We start from the raw sequence: 12,461 nt of genomic DNA, 5'->3' as shown, positions 1-12,461 counted from the left end.
TATTCAAAAGATGAAACAAAATCAGAGAAAGTAGAGAAAGTCAGAAATGTAGCAATGAATTTGGAACAGCACTGGTTGAAACTTAAGTCACTTTTTTCTGGTTTTTATAAAAATCAACATAAATATCATAGTCAAAAGAAAATAGTAAAATGGAAAAGAAACCTTTATAGTCATCTAGAAGCGTTACCAGTTCTCTCATTCTTTTGAGCAATAGTGCATTTTAAAAAGCAAATAGAAAATAATTTTTTTTTAACATCTTTATTGGAGTATAATTGCTTTACGATGGTGTGTTAGTTTCTGCTTTATAACAAAGTGAATCAGTTATACATATGCATATGTTCCCATATCTCTTCCCTCTTGCATCTCCCTCCCTCCCACCCTCCCTATCCCACCCCTCTAGGTGGTCACAAACCACCGAGGTGATCTCCCTGTGCTATGCGGCTGCTTCCCACTAGCTATCTATTTTACATTTGGTAGTGTATATATGTCCATGGCACTCTCTCACTTTGTCACAGCTTACCCTTCCCCCTCCCCATATCCTCAAGTCCATTCTCTAGTAGGTCTGTGTCTTTATTCCCGTCTTACCCCTAGGTTATTCATGACCTTTTTTTTTTTCTTCTTAGATTCCATATATATGTGTTAGCATATGGTATTTGTTTTTCTCTTTCTGACTTACTTCACTCTGCATGACAGACTCTAGGTCCATCCACCTCACTACAAATATCTCAATTTCATTTCTTTTTATGCCGGAGTAATATTCCATTGTATATATGTGCGACATCTTCTTTATCCATTCTTCTGTTGATGGACACGTAGGTTGCTTCCATGTCCTGGCTATTGTAAATAGAGCTGCAATGAACATTTAGGTACATGACTCTTTCTGAATTATGGTTTTCTCAGGGTATATGCCCAGTAGTGGGATTGCTGGGTCGTATGGTAGTTCTATTTTTAGTTTTCTAAGGAACCTCCATACTGTTCTCCATAGTGGCTGTATCAATTTACATTCCCACCAACAGTGCAAAAGTATTCCCTTTTCTCCACACCCTCTCCAGCATTTACTGTTTCTAGATTTTTTGATGATGGCCAATCTGACTGGTGTGAGATGATATCTCATTGTAGTTTTGATTTGCATTTCTCTAATGATTAATGATGTTGAGCATTCTTTCATGTGTTTGTTGGCAATCTGTATATCTTCTTTGGAGAAATGTCTATTTAGGTCTTCTGTCCATTTTTGGATTGGGTTGTTTGTTTTTTTGTTATTGAGCTGCATGAGCTGCTTGTAAATCTTGGAGATTAATCCTTTGTCAGTTGCTTCATTTGCAAATATTTTCTCCCATTCTGAGGGTTGCCTTTTGGTCTTGTTTATGGTTTCCTTTGCTGTGCAAAAGCTTTTAAGTTTCATTAGGTCCCATTTGTTTATTTTTGTTTTTATTTCCATTTCTCTAGGAGGTGGGTCAAAAAGGATCTTGCTGTGATTTATGTCATAGAGTGTTCTGCCTATGTTTTCCTCTAAGAGTTTTATAGTGTCTGGCCTTACATTTAGGTCTTTAATCCATTTTGAGTTTATTTTTGTGTATGGTGTTAGGGAGTGCTCTGATTTCATACTTTTACATGTAGCTGTCCAGTTTTCCCAGCACCACTTATTGAAGAGGCTGTCTTTTCTCCCCTGTATATTCTTGCCTCCTTTATCAAAGATAAGGTGACCATATGTGCGTGGGTTTATCTCTGGGCTTTCTATCCTGTTCCATTGATCTATATTTCTGTTTTTGTGCCAGTACCATACTGTCTTGATTACTGTAGCTTTGTAGTATAGTCTGAAGTCAGGGAGCCTGATTCCTCCAGCTCCATTTTTCATTCTCAAGATTGCTTTGGCTATTCAGGGTCTTTTGTGTTTCCATACAAATTGTGAAATTTTTTGTTCTAGTTCTGTGAAAAATGCCAGTGGTAGTTTGATAGGGATTGCATTGAATCTGTAGATTGCTTTGGGTAGTAGAGTCATTTTCACAAAGTTGATTCTTCCAATCAAAGAACATGGTATATCTCTCCATCTATTTGTATCATCTTTAATTTCTTTCATCAGTGTCTTATAATTTTCTGCACACAGGTCTTTTGTCTCCTTAGGTAGGTTTATTCCTAGATATTTTATTCTTTTTGTGGCAGTGGTAAATGGGAGTGTTTTCTTAATTTCACTTTCAGGTTTTTCATCATTAGTGTATAGCAATGCCAGAGATTTCTGTGCATTAACTTTGTATCCTGCTACTTTACGAAATTCATTGATTAGCTCTAGTAGTTTTCTGGTAGCATCTTTAGGATTCTCTGTGTATAGTATCATGACATCTTCAAACAGTGACAGCTTTACTTCTTCTTTTCCGATTTGGATTCCTTTTATTTCTTTTTCTTCTCTGATTGCTGTGGCTAAAACTTCCAAAACTATGTTGAATAATAGTGGTGAGAGTGGGCAACCTTGTCTTGTTCCTGATCTTAGTGGAAATGGTTTCAGTTTTTCACCATTGAGGACGATGTTGGCTGTGGGTTTGTCATATATGGCCTTTATTATGTTGAGGAAAGTTCCTTCTATGCCTACTTTCTGCAGGGTTTTTATCATAAATTGGTGTTGAATTTTGTCGAAAGTTTCTCTGCATCGATTGAGATGATCATATGGTTTTTCTCCTTCAATTTTTTAATATGGTGTATCACATTGATTGATTTGCGTATATTGAAGAATCCTTGCATTCCTGGAATAAACCCCACTTGATCATGGTGTATGATCCTTTTAATGTGCTGTTGGATTCTGTTTGCTAGTATTTTGTTGAGGATTCTTGCATCTATGTTCATCAGTGATATTGGCCTGTAGTTTTCTTTCTTTGTGACATCTTTGTCTGGTTTTGCTATCATGGTGATGGTGGCCTCGTAGAATGAGTTTGGGAGTGTTCCTCCCTCTGCAATATTTTGGAAGAGTTTGAGAAGGATAGGTGTTAGCTCTTCTCTAAATGTTTGATAGAATTCACCTGTGAAGCCATCTGGTCCTGGGCTTTTGTTTTTTGGAAGATTTTTAATCACAGTTTCAATTTCAGTGCTTGTGATTGGTCTGCTCATATTTTCTATTTCTTCCTGGTTCAGTCTCGGCAGGTTCTTCTCCAAGAACCAGCTTTTAGTCTTATTGATCTTTGCTATCGTTTCCTTCATTTCTTTTTCATTTATTTCTGATCTGATCTTTATGATTTCTTTCCTTCTGCTAACTTAGGGGTTTTTTTGTTCTTCTTTCTCTAATTGCTTTAGGCGTAGGTTAAGTTGTTTATTTGAGATGTTTCCTGTTTCTAAAGGTAGGATTGTATTGCTATAAACTTCCCTCTTAGAACTGCTTTTGCTGCATCCCATAGGTTTTGGGTCATTGTGTCTCCATTGTCATTTGTTTCTAGGTATTTTTTGATTTCCTCTTTGATTTCTTCAGTGATCACTTGGTTATTAAGTAGTGTATTGTTTAGCCTCCATGTGTTTATATTTTTTACAGATCTTTTCCTGTAATTGATATCTAGTCTCATAGCGTTGTGGTCGGAAAAGATACTTGATACGATTTCAATTTTCTTAAATTTACCAAGGCTTGATTTGTGACCCAAGATATGATCTGTCCTGAAGAATGTTCCATGAGCACTTGAGAAAAATGTGTATTCTGTTGTTTTTGGATGGAATGTCCTATAAATATCAATTAAGTCCATCTTGTTTAATGTATCATTTAAAGCTTTTGCTTCCTTATTTATTTTCATTTTGGATGATGTGTCCATTGGTGAAAGTGGGGTGTTAAAGTCCTCTACTATGATTGTGTTGCTGTCGATTTCCCCTTTTATGGCTGTTAGTATTTGCCTTATGTATTGAGGTGCTCCTATGTTGGGTGCATAAATATTTACAATTGTTATATCTTCTTCTTGGATCGATCCCTTGATCTTTATGTAGTGTCCTTCTTTGTCTCTTTTAATAGTCTTTGTTTTAAAGTCTATTTTGTCAGATATGAGAGTTGCTACTCCAGCTTTCTTTTGATTTCCATTTGCATGGAATATCTTTTTCCATCCCCTCACTTTCAGTCTGTATGTGTCCCTAGGTCTGAAGTGGGTCTCTTGTAAACAGCATATATACGGGTCTTGTTTTTGTATCCATTCAGCCAGTCTGTGTCTTTTGGTGGGAGCATTTAATCCATTTACATTTAAGGTAATTATTGATATGTATCTTCCTATTCCCATTTCTTAATTGTTTTGGGTTTGTTATTATAGGTCTTTTCCTTTTCTTGTGTTTCTTGCCTAGAGAACTTTCTTTAGCATTTGTTGTAAAGCTGGTTTGGTGGTGCTGAACTCTCTCAGCTTTTGCTTGTCTGTAAAGGTTTTAATTTCTCCATCAAATCTGAATGAGATCCTTGCTGGGTAGAGTAATCTTGGTTGTAGGTTTTTTTCTCCTTCATCACTTTAAATATGTCCTGCCACTCCTTTCTGGCTTGCAGAGTTTCTGCTGAAAGATCAGCTGTTAACCTAATGGGGATTCCCTTGTGTGTTATTTGTTGTTTTTCCCTTGCTGCTTTTAATATGTTTTCTTTGTATTTAATTTTTGATAGTTTGATTAATATGTGTCTTGGCGTGTTTCTCCTTGGATTTATCATGTATGGGACTCTCTGTGCTTCCCTGGACTTGATTAACTATTTCCTTTCCCATATTAGGGAAGTTTTCAACTATAATCTCTTCAAATATTTTCTCAGTCCCTTTCTTTTTCTCTTCTTCTTCTGGGACCCCTATAATTCGAATGTTGGTGCGTTTAATGTTGTCCCAGAGGTCTCTGAGTCTGTCCTCAATTCTTTTCATTCTTTTTTCTTTATTCTGCTCTGCGGTAGTTATTTCCACTATTTGATCTTCCAGGTCACTTATCCGTTCTTCTGCCTCAGTTATTCTACTATTGATCCCTTCTAGAGTATTTCTAATTTCATTTATTGTGTTGTTCATCATTGTTTGTTTGCTCTTTAGTTCTTCTAGGTCCTTGTTAAATGTTTCTTGCGTTTTCTCTATTCTATTTCCAAGATTTTGGATCATCTTTACTATCATTATTCTGAATTCTTTTTCAGGTAGACTGCCTATTTCCTCTTCATTTGTTAGGTCTGGTGGGTTTTTACCTTGCTCCTTCATCTGCTGTGTGTTTTTCTGTCTTCTCATTTTGCTTATCTTACTGTATTTGGGGTCTCCTTTTCGCAGGCTGCCGGTTCGTAGTTCCCGTTGTTTTTGGTGCCTGTCCCCAGTGGCTAAGGTTGCTTCAGTGGGTTGTGTAGGCTTCCTAGTGGAGGGGACTAGTGCCTGTGTTCTGGTGGATGAGGCTGGATCTTGTCTTTCTGGTGGGCAGGTCCACGTCTGGTGGTGTGTTTTGGGGTGTCTGTGGCCTTATTATGATTTTAGGCAGCCTCTCTGCTAATGGGTTGGGTTGTGTTCCTGTCTTGCGAGTTGTTTGGCATAGGGTGTCCAGCACTGTAGTTTACTGGTCGTTGAGTGAAGCTGGGTGTTGGTGTTGAGATGGAGATCTCTGGATGATTTTTGCTGTTTGATATTACGTGGAGCTGGGAGGTCTCTTGTGGACCAGTGTCCTGAAGTTGGCTCTCCCACCTCAGGGGCACAGCACTGATGCCTGGCTGGAGCACCAAGAGCCTTTCATCCACACGGCTCAGAATAAAAGGGAGAAAATATAGAAGGAAAGAAAGAAAGAGGATAAAATGAAATAAAATAAAGATAAAATAGAATAAAGTTATTAAAATAAAAAATAAAAAATAATTATTAAAAAAAAATTTTTTTAAAGTAAAAAAAAAAAACAAAAACAAAAATGGGCGGACATAACCCTAGGACAAATGGTGAAGGCCAAGCTATACAGACAACATCTCCCACAGAAGCATACACATACACACTCACAAAAAGAGGAAAAGGGGAAAAAATAATATATCTTGCTCCCAAAGTCCACCTCCTCAATTTGGGATGATTCGTTGTCTATTCAGGTATTCCACAGATGCAGGGTACATCAAGTTGATTGTGGAGATTTAATCCGCTGCTCCTGAGGCTGCTGGGAGAGATATCCCTTTCTGTGTTCGCACAGCTCCTGGGGTTCAGCTTTGGATTTGGCCCTGCCTCTGCGTGTAGGTCGCCTGAGGGCATCTGTTCTTCACTCAAACAGGACGGGGTTAAAGGAACAGCTGATTCGGGGGCTCTGGCTCACTGAGGCCGGGAGGAGGGAGGGGTACGGATGTGGGGCGAGCCTGCAGCGGCAGAGGCCGGCGTGACATTGCACAAGCCTGAGGCGTGCCGTGCGTTCTCCCGGGGAAGTTGTCCCTGGATCACGGGACCCTGGCAGTGGCGGGCTGCACAGGCTCCCGGGAGGGGAGGTGTAGATAGTGACCTGTGCTCACACACAGGCTTCTTGGTGGTGGCAGTAGCAGCCTTAGCATCCCATGCCCATCTCTGGGTTCCATGCTGATAGCCGCGGCTCACGCCCGTCTCTGGAGCTCCTTTAAGCGGCGCTCTTAATCCCCTCTCCTCGCACACCAGGAAACAAAGAGGGAAGAAAAAGTCTCTTGCCTCTTCGGCAGGTCCAGACTTTTTCCCAGACTCCCTCCCGGCTAGCTGTGGCGCACTAGCCCCTTCAGGCTGTGTTCACACTGCCAATCCCAGTCCTCTCCCTGGGATCTGACCTCCGGAGCCCGAGCCTCAGCTCCCAGCCCCTGCCCGCCCCGGCGGGTGAGCAGACAGGCCTCTCGGGCTGATGAGTGCTGGTCGGCACCGATCCTCTGTGCGGGCATCTCTCCGCTTTGCCCTCCGCACCCCTGTTGCTGTGCTCTCCTCCGTGGCTCTGAAGCTTCCCCCCTCTGCCACCCGCCGTCTCCTCCCGCGAAGGGGCTTCCTAGTGTGTGGAAACCTTTCCTCCTTCACAGCTCCCTCCCACTGGTGCAGGTCCTGTCCCTATTCTTTTGTCTCTGTTTTTTCTTTTTTCTTTTGCACTACCCAAGTACGTGGGGAGTTTCTTGCCTTTTGGGAGGTCTGAGGTCTTCTGCCAGCGTTCAGTGAGTGTTCTATAGGAGCAGTTCCACGTGTAGATGTATTTCTGATGTATCTGTGGGGAGGATGGTGATCTCCGCGTCTTACTCTTCCGCCATCTTCTCCGACTCCCCCGAAAATAATTTTTTAAGAATTCCTACTTAGTGGGTGGCCTGATGGCCCGGCGGTGGGTAGGGCGCAAGGGCTGAGGCTGTGGTTTTGTCCCAGGCTCACCTGGCTGAGGGTCATGAGAAGGCCCGGAGGCGAACTTGATGAGGAGCCCCGCAACCTGCACCCTGGTGAAGATCAACCCGGCCACAGCCGGCCAGGAGCCGGCTCTCTGTGAAAATGGCAGGGCCGGAGCTGCTGCTCGACTCCAACATCTGCCTCTGGGTGGTCCTGCCCATCGTTATCATCACCTTCTTCATGGGCATGATTTGCCACTACATGTCCATCCTGCTGCAGAGTGACAAGAAGCTCACCCAGGAATAAGTCTCCGACAGTCAAGTCCTAATTTGAAGCAGAGTCCTCAGCGAAAATGAAAAATACATTCCCAAGCAGTCTTTCCTGACACGAAAATATTACTTCAACAACCCAGAGGATGGGTTTTTTTCAAAAAACTAAAAGGAAGGTTGTGCCTCCTTCTCCTATGACTGATTCCACTATGCTCACCAACATGATGAAAGGCAATGTCACAAATGTCCTCCCTATGATTCTTATTGGTGGATGGATCAACATGACATTTTCAGGCTTTGTCATAACCAGGGTCCTGTTTCCACTGACCCTCTGTTTTAAGCCTATGCTACAGCAAGAAATTGAACTACTCACATTAGATGCCTCCTGGGTGAGTTCTGCATCCTGGTATTTCCTCAGTTTCTTTGGGCTTTGGAACATTTACTCTGTGATTTTGGGCCAAGATAATGCTGCTGACCAATCACGGATAATGCAGGAACAGATGACTGGAGCAGCCATGGCCATGCCCGCAGACACCAACAAAGCTTTTAAGACAGAGTGGGAAGCTTTGGAGCTGACGGACCACCAGTGGGCACTAGATGGTGTCAGAAAGGAGCTCATGGCCAAAGACCTCCACTTCGAAGCCATGTTCAAAAAGGAATTACAGACATCTATTTTTTTGAAGGCGAAGCAGGGGTTAGCTGTGTCAGGAACTCGGAGTAGCGCTTAACCTTGTAACTTTTGTTTGAGCTGGAGCCTCTTGGAATAAAAAGGGGGATGCATGAGCCGGCGGGTGTGCAGCAAGGATTGTTCTTGTCTGAGCCGGGTTCCCCTTTATGTTTGAGATCAGAGGAAACATGAAGAGTGTGTGCTGGGTGACTTGCCCAGAAACAGCTATTTTTGAAATATTTTAAATTTTCCTTCTGGTGACTCTAGTAATAAAAGTAAGAGAGAGGGGGGAACTCAAGCTAGTGATAATATATAAAACTTAGCAAAAATTCAGAAATTTCAGAAAAAGTGTTGTCAGTTAAACCTAACTATTATGTACAGTCATTCTGAATTCTAAACCACAGTGAACTCCTGTTTTCTTGGGATCCAAAAAAAAAAAAAAAAAAAAAAAGAATTCCTACTTAAACGCTAGTAATAAGAAAAGCAGCCAACATTTTCTCATTGTGATTTGATAAAGACCAGAAATATCCACACTTCAGGATTTAACTGTTGATTATACTCCCCAGTTTGTACCCCATACTAAAAACTTAGAGGACTGGGTATGAATTGGTAGGTCTAGACTGGCTCCTGCATATGGGAAGAAGTGTGTCGCCTCTTCTCATGGTCTCATCCTGCACGACCTGCTTCAGACAGGCACTCTGGGCTCCTTCACATCCATTTGTATTACTAGCAACAAGGGTTCTGTTTAATAGCATGCTTAATGCGTTGTGTTCTGCTATGAAGAGGATGCTAAGGTATTTTTCCTTCACTTATCTAAAAATAACATAAATGTATTGTGTTTCTATCCCATAACTTACTTTGATGATACACCTTTGAAATGTTTTACATGTTGTCATGGATGCAATATCTAAGTGTGATGAATCTGGTATAGTTCTGTGCTGGTTAAGCTATCAGTAGATCCATAATACACCTATATGGTGCTTTCCTCTTTCTGTTTTGGTATAAAAAGCTTGCAAATGTAAGAATTGGGAAAGACAGTAATGTTATTTGTGTAAGGGTGTGCACACTGTGTGTGTCTTTGTGTACATGTGTATGACCATCAGATTGCCTGGTTTAATTTTTCCTCCTTGACAAAGTGCATGCTTCCAAGTCTTTAATGAGTGTTACACTAACATAGTGAGAAGAACTCAAACTAAGCTGCAGAAACAGCCCAAAGGAAACAACTTGAAAGCTAAGACAAACCCTTTCTCTTGGTACACTTAAAATAAACAAACCAAGTCACCTTGGATCATTATTCCCCTATTTACAAGTAATTAGCTTAGCAAAAAAGGAGCAAAAATAATAGAGATGCCTTTACATTTCTAAATTACTACCTATGACTTTCCATATTCAATTTATTATAATTTGGGGAAAATCATGATACACAGATATCCTCCATTAGCATGAGCCCAGGTTTTCCCACTTCAAAACCCAGAATAGAGGGTATTTATAATCTTTGTTTCCTATCTACCCCTTCAATTAGAATGGTATAGCAGAGAGATTTCTACGTAAGAAGTGAAAAAGTGCATTTTAACCAGTAAATTGGTTCTATCCAAATCATTTGATTATTTTGCTTTTCCTCTTTTTTTTTAGAATGTAATGAGTTAAAAACCTGCATCCTGGGTAAGACGATGTTGGAGCAGGATGCATGTACATGGGTTTGATCTTGGGAGAAGGCCTGTGAATTTTTTTAAGTCATAGAATTATAGTAAAATGATCTGGACAAGATGTAATTTTTAAAAGTCAAGTTGAGTTTACTTAGAAAAGCTGCAATTTAGTCTTTCCTCTCTGCTCTATCCTTATATTATTTCAAAATATGGATTTTTCAGGACACACATAGAAGGAAGCAAAAGTATTTGCATTTATAACAAAAGGAAACTCATCAATATTCTTTATGTAATTTCATTCTACTTTCTAAGTCAATTGGATATATTTTTAATTTACAATTTATATTTAATATTACCATTATCAAAAAAATTAGAACTCTTCTTTAGTTACAGATCAAAAAATACAAAAATTAAAACAACAACCAAACTAAAATAAAGGCATTGGTATAAAGTAAAATAACTTTTAAGGACAAATTTTTGGCCACCATGCATATAAATAAAAAAGAGATGTTTTAAGAACAGAGCATTATTGGAAAAAAATAACTTGACAAAGCTTGTTTATCTGCCATTGATATTTCTAAACACATCTAATTTTCTATTTTAATTTTTAGTTTCTTGGTTAGTTTTATGGTGGACGCCCGAGGTGGTGCTATGCGAGGATGCAGACACAATGGGCTCCGCATCATCATTCCGCCTCGGAAATGTACTGCCCCAACACGAGTCACCTGCCGACTGGTCAAACGCCATAGACTGGCGACAATGCCTCCAATGGTGGAAGGAGAAGGCCTGGCCAGTCGCCTGATTGAAGTCGGACCTTCGGGTGCTCAGTTCCTTGGGTAAGGGTTTCTGATAAACCTCCCACTTAGTCACCGATGAGCTTGTGTCCTCCACATGAAATCACTAGGATGGAATGGAAAAAGGTACGTCAAAACATTTTGAAAGAAGATTGGCCCCTATGAAATTTTTTTAAGAATTGGAAGTAATGCCTCAATGCTTGACTCCACTTAAATGCCTCTTATTTTAAGGCATTAATGGGTTAAACATTCAGGTTAACTATTACTCTTTCTCTTTGAATGTGATAGTACATGCTAGACTCCCAATATGAATAATCATCTTTTTGGTCGATAGTAGGAATTTTTTTAATCTGAGATTTAAGTGATGAAGTCATAGAGAAAAAAATACAGTTGGCCCTTGAACAATGCAGGGGTTAGATGTGCTGACCCTCCACACAGTCGAAACTTTGCATACACCTTAGAGTCGGCCCGTGTGGTTCTGTAATATTTACTATTGAAAAAAATCAGGGCATAAGTGGACCTGCCTAGTCGTTCAAGGGTCAACTGTACTAGTCTATTCCAAACATAAAGTCTTATATAGTTACAAAACAGAATCATTATCTTCACTTTGGAGAGCAGTGTTCTTTATAGAACATCCAAAAATTTAGTCTATGTGATTTGTCCTTTCTGTTGTCAAAATTGCTACCTTGAGTCTTATAATTATACTGGCATTTTATTTAGGCATAGTGTTCATTAAGAAGACCAAATCAAGAATAACTTTCACCATGCTCATTTTAGCAATTTTGAGCAGAAATAAACATTTCTTCTTTCTTCTGTTTGTTTGTATGGCTGCTATTATATTAAGTGGTATCTCAGTATGCCAAGAAGTGAGTAGCTACTGCTGAAAACTGACAAAACGATGAAGTTTTGGAGGGGGACAAGTTTCAAAATATTTTGAAACAAATCAATTGTATTTAAGTCTTGTCATATCAACTCTTTGTGCTCAAAAACTGGGAGAAAATCCTATTAATCATGAACTCTTGCTTTGCCAGTGTCATATTGGGGAGAGGATTTCTTGCTTTAGAACCCAGGGAATGTTCTAAAGCCTTGTAATTTGGAGCAAACTGTTAACAGGTTGCTCCAAATTATGTTCACACGTGAAAAGGGGTGTGTCTGTATTTCCCAATTATGGAAACCACCCCCCATGTCCTCCTATCAAACAGACCAGAGATTTAGAAGGAGCCTGTGAAGTTCTGGGTTGCATCAGAAGATGCCATTATGGTTGGAGTAATTCCCCAGTGGTTCCTTTCATTCTGTATGTACCAGGTCCTTTCCCCTCCCTCATGTGCAGGTAGTTGTAAGCTTTTTAATACTTGTCACATTTGTTGAGGAATATCCATGAAAACTTCTGGCCTTGCTATGGAGTCAGAGTTTTTACTATATCCCCAACAGCTCTGTCTTTCCAGTGGAGCATATTTTTTTCTTTTTTGGCTCATGCCCTGGCGGTGAACCTAAGTAGGGACAGATCCGACCCCCACGCTCCCTCCTTCCACGCGCCTCCATTGTACACTCTGGGTCTCTGTTCTTGCTCTTTGTGACCAATGGAGGGGGCAGAACCAAATGCAGTGTGAAACCAAACTTCACCCTGTTCATCAGCTGGTGATGCTGGGGTTCTGTGGAAAACAACACCTGAAGCTTACTTATGTTCTTTCCTTCACTGCTGCTTTGGATGTACTCAGTAAACTTCACCTGCCAACGGCTCCTCCCCCACTTAATGAGGGAGAAAGTTTGGTCAGCCGCATCCTTCAGCTGGGGCCTCCTGGAACCAAATTCCTTGGGTAGGAGTGACTTAAAACAAATTGATGGCTGCTGGC

At 40.4% G+C, this 12,461-nt stretch overlaps 1 protein-coding gene and 1 pseudogene across 2 annotated transcripts in view; both read left to right on the top strand.

Annotated features, from left to right (window-relative positions):
* ANK2 (ankyrin 2) overlaps nucleotides 1-12,461 on the top strand; it is a 248,589-nt gene that overhangs the window by 188,265 nt on the left and 47,863 nt on the right. For both annotated transcript variants that reach the window (XM_061192043.1, XM_061192042.1), the window contains exon 26: nucleotides 10,426-10,650. In XM_061192043.1, the coding sequence (XP_061048026.1) occupies nucleotides 10,426-10,650 (225 nt within the window). The remainder of the gene's footprint in view (nucleotides 1-10,425; nucleotides 10,651-12,461) is intronic.
* Nucleotides 7,395-8,283, top strand: LOC133092596 (ER membrane protein complex subunit 3-like; annotated as a pseudogene).

This window comes from Eubalaena glacialis, chromosome 5, assembly GCF_028564815.1.
Source record: "Eubalaena glacialis isolate mEubGla1 chromosome 5, mEubGla1.1.hap2.+ XY, whole genome shotgun sequence".
Classification (NCBI taxonomy): domain Eukaryota; kingdom Metazoa; phylum Chordata; class Mammalia; order Artiodactyla; family Balaenidae; genus Eubalaena; species Eubalaena glacialis.
This window is presented reverse-complemented; position numbering and strand designations above follow the sequence as displayed.